The 3,034-nt window shown below is 43.8% G+C and overlaps 1 protein-coding gene across 1 annotated transcript in view; it reads right to left on the bottom strand.

Annotated features, from left to right (window-relative positions):
• The window catches only part of SOD2 (superoxide dismutase 2, mitochondrial), an 18,563-nt gene extending 15,583 nt beyond the window's left edge, over positions 1-2,980 (bottom strand). The window contains exon 1 of the mRNA XM_011975929.1: positions 2,756-2,980. Within this exon, the coding sequence (XP_011831319.1) occupies positions 2,756-2,843 (88 nt within the window). The 5' untranslated portion in view covers positions 2,844-2,980. The remainder of the gene's footprint in view (positions 1-2,755) is intronic.
• Positions 2,981-3,034: the final 54 nt, after the last annotated feature.

Raw genomic sequence — 3,034 nt, 5'->3', positions numbered from 1 at the left:
AAAAAGAAAAAGAAAAAAAGGTACATACAAGGCCAGGTGAGGTGGCTCACACCTGTAATCCCAGCACTTTGGGAGGCCAAGGTGGGTGGATCACTTGAGGTCAGGAGTTCCAAACCAGCTTGGCCAACATGGAAAAACCCCATCTCTACTTAAAAAATCACAAAAAGTAGCCAGGCGTGGTGGTGTGCACCTGTAATCCCAGCTACTCAGGAGGCTGAGGCAGAAGAATTGCCTGAATCCAGGAGGCGGAGGTTGTAGTAAGCCAAGATCACATCACTGCACTCCAACCTGGGGGACAGATCCAGATTCCGTTATCAAAACAAACAGACAAACAAACAAAAAAAACATATGTCTAGCCAGGCACGGTGGCTCACGCCTGTAATCCCAGCACTGCGGAAGGCTGAGGCGGGTGGATGGCGGAGCCCAGGAATTCAAGAACAGCCTGGGCAACATAGTGTGACCCCATCTATTTTTTAGATAAAATTTTAAAAAAACATTTTTTAAAAAAGGAACATACATAGGCAATGCTGCTTTCTGAAACAAGCTCCAGTTGTTCAGCAATTCAGAAAGGAGGAGAGGACTAAGTGATATCTGAATACACGGCTAATCTCGAAGGGTTATTTAAAGACACCAACTTTTTTTTTCCTTTGCTAGGTTTACAAATAATTTTCTTATAGAACTGTGTTTCCCTTATTAAATTTGATTGAGAGTCATCCTAAAAATAAATGTAAGTTTTCTATTATTTTTTAATAAATCAATAGTAACTCAATTTTTCAAATGGGAAAGATACATGCTTAATGAGAGATAATTTAATAATCTTAACATCTTACAGTTTGCTTACTCATTTTAAAATTAATAAAAATTGAGGGCTTCATATCTGCTTTTAAGAACACTTCTCTGAAATTCAACATTTTATTTGGCTTCAGTTTAGTTTTTGCCTCAAATAATAATAAAAGTCAAATGCTTTTGGTTGAAAAATATTCATTAATCAGTTACATGTGATGAGATTATGACATTGTTTTACCTTTTTTCCCCAAGATTTCAAACATGAAAATCTAACTTTTTAATAATTTTAAAAATGTTTAAGTAAAAGAAAGCTCTGCAGATACTCACTTATAAACAATATAGTAAAATATAAAGCTTTTTTCCAGTGGGTTGTATTACATAAGTAAAGCTCTGATTCCAGAAGTAAAGGACTGAAAGTAAGTTGTTTTTAAAATACCAAAGAGAAAGCTTTCCGGGTGTCAGATGTTGCCTTACAGGAATTACTTTCACAACTGGGGTATTCCCCAGTCTCTCCCCATTACATGTTTCCCAAATTTGTTATTTCCTAAATCACGGGGCCTTTTCCCGTAATTCAAGGTTCATCTGTCTCAAGCAAATCTTCCAGAATGTGGTAACTTCCTCCTCTTTTAGTTTAGTCATTTACTTCAAACACAAGCAGGCTGAAATACCGCATTTTTCCACTAGATGCCTCCAGTCAACAAGATGTCACTGTGTAAAACATTACTCAACAAATTTCATAACCCCGAAATTCAAAACATTTAAGGAAAAGTAAACACTTTGCACTACCTAGCTTACCAAGCAATACAGAGTCCGAAAACATGACTATTGATTATCTTCCTTGCGCACACCACTAACGAATAGATTAAAAGGACAATACTATTTTGTAAAAAAACGTTAAAACATAACATTCCCATACACACCCCCAAACGGCGCAGACTCAAAAAGTCCACATACCCCTGGTTTTACCAACCAAGCTCTTGAGGGGAAAAAAAAAAGTTAACGCCATATTTTTTAATTGCATTACAAATATGAGTAAATAGTAAATAAAAACAAGCCTATTTCAGTTTCCCACTGAGGAGCTATTTTCCTTGTGAACTTTGACCCCTAACTGAAACCAAGAAAAGTATCCAGTCTAAAGATCCTGAACTGTTCCACAGTTAGGTTACTGCTTTACCAGTTAGGTTACTGCTTTACCAGTTAGGTTACTGCTTTTCTGGTAACGCACACCACAGTGGTGTGCCTCCTCTTCTCCCACCTGAAGTCAACAAGTGGGCTCAGTGAAGTTTCCCCTGCAGGGTTGCTGGGGACGCAGGGAGTCTCCAAGTCCTAGGCTGGACTCCCGACCCTGTTTGCTCTCAGGAAGATGACCAGGACCACGGTTCCTAGCACGGAGTAGTGTCCTCGTGTCTCCCACCTTCAGTGTGACCTGGCAGCAAGGCGCCACTCCCACTTCTATCAGGAGGTGACCCTGACACTCAGGGACACTCACAGACACTTGCGGACCTGATGATGTCTGGGCCGCCAGTGGACAGGCGCTCTCAGCCCTCCTGCAAACGGCTGGCACACCTACCTGAGAGACCAAACATTTCGCCAAAACACATTATACAACAAGAACAATTTTAGTTTGCAAAAAAAACGAGTGACACAGTAGAGCTTTCTTTTCAGGCCCTACAATTCACTAGTGCTGGCAATATGGGTAACAGAATGTGGCTTACAACACTAAGATAAACTCCTTCGCAGGACCCCAAGTTCCCTGAGATGACAGAAGTGTGTTCAAATCCATCGAGGCACTCCTTCTACAACGAGGTAGACCATGTGTTTAAGAGAGACTACTGTGCCTGGAAAACTCGGAACCGGTACAAACGCGAAGCGGGTTCTCCCCCACGGAGAGGCCCATTCGTGTGGGGCCCGGCTCCCCTGGGGTCGCCTCTGCCGGGGACTGCCTCCCGCCGCTCAGCCTGGAACCTACCCTTGGCCAGCGCCTCCTGGTACTTCTCCTCGGTGACGTTCAGGTTGTTCACGTAGGCCGCGTGGTGCTTGCTGTGGTGCAGCTGCATGATCTGCGCGTTGATGTGAGGCTCCAGGGCGCCGTAGTCGTAGGGCAGGTCGGGGAGGCTGTGTTTCTGCCTGGAGCCCAGATACCCCAAAGCCGGCGCCAACTGCCTGCTGGTGCTGAAGACGCGAAAGCACAGCCCGGTCAGTCCGCGCCGCGGGACAGTCTACGCAGGCTGGGTTGCCGAGGAACGGC

This window comes from Mandrillus leucophaeus, unplaced genomic scaffold, assembly GCF_000951045.1.
Source record: "Mandrillus leucophaeus isolate KB7577 unplaced genomic scaffold, Mleu.le_1.0 Scaffold160, whole genome shotgun sequence".
Lineage (NCBI taxonomy): Eukaryota > Metazoa > Chordata > Mammalia > Primates > Cercopithecidae > Mandrillus > Mandrillus leucophaeus.
The sequence above is the reverse complement of the archived record's forward strand: the minus strand, read 5'-3'. Positions and strand labels throughout refer to the sequence as shown.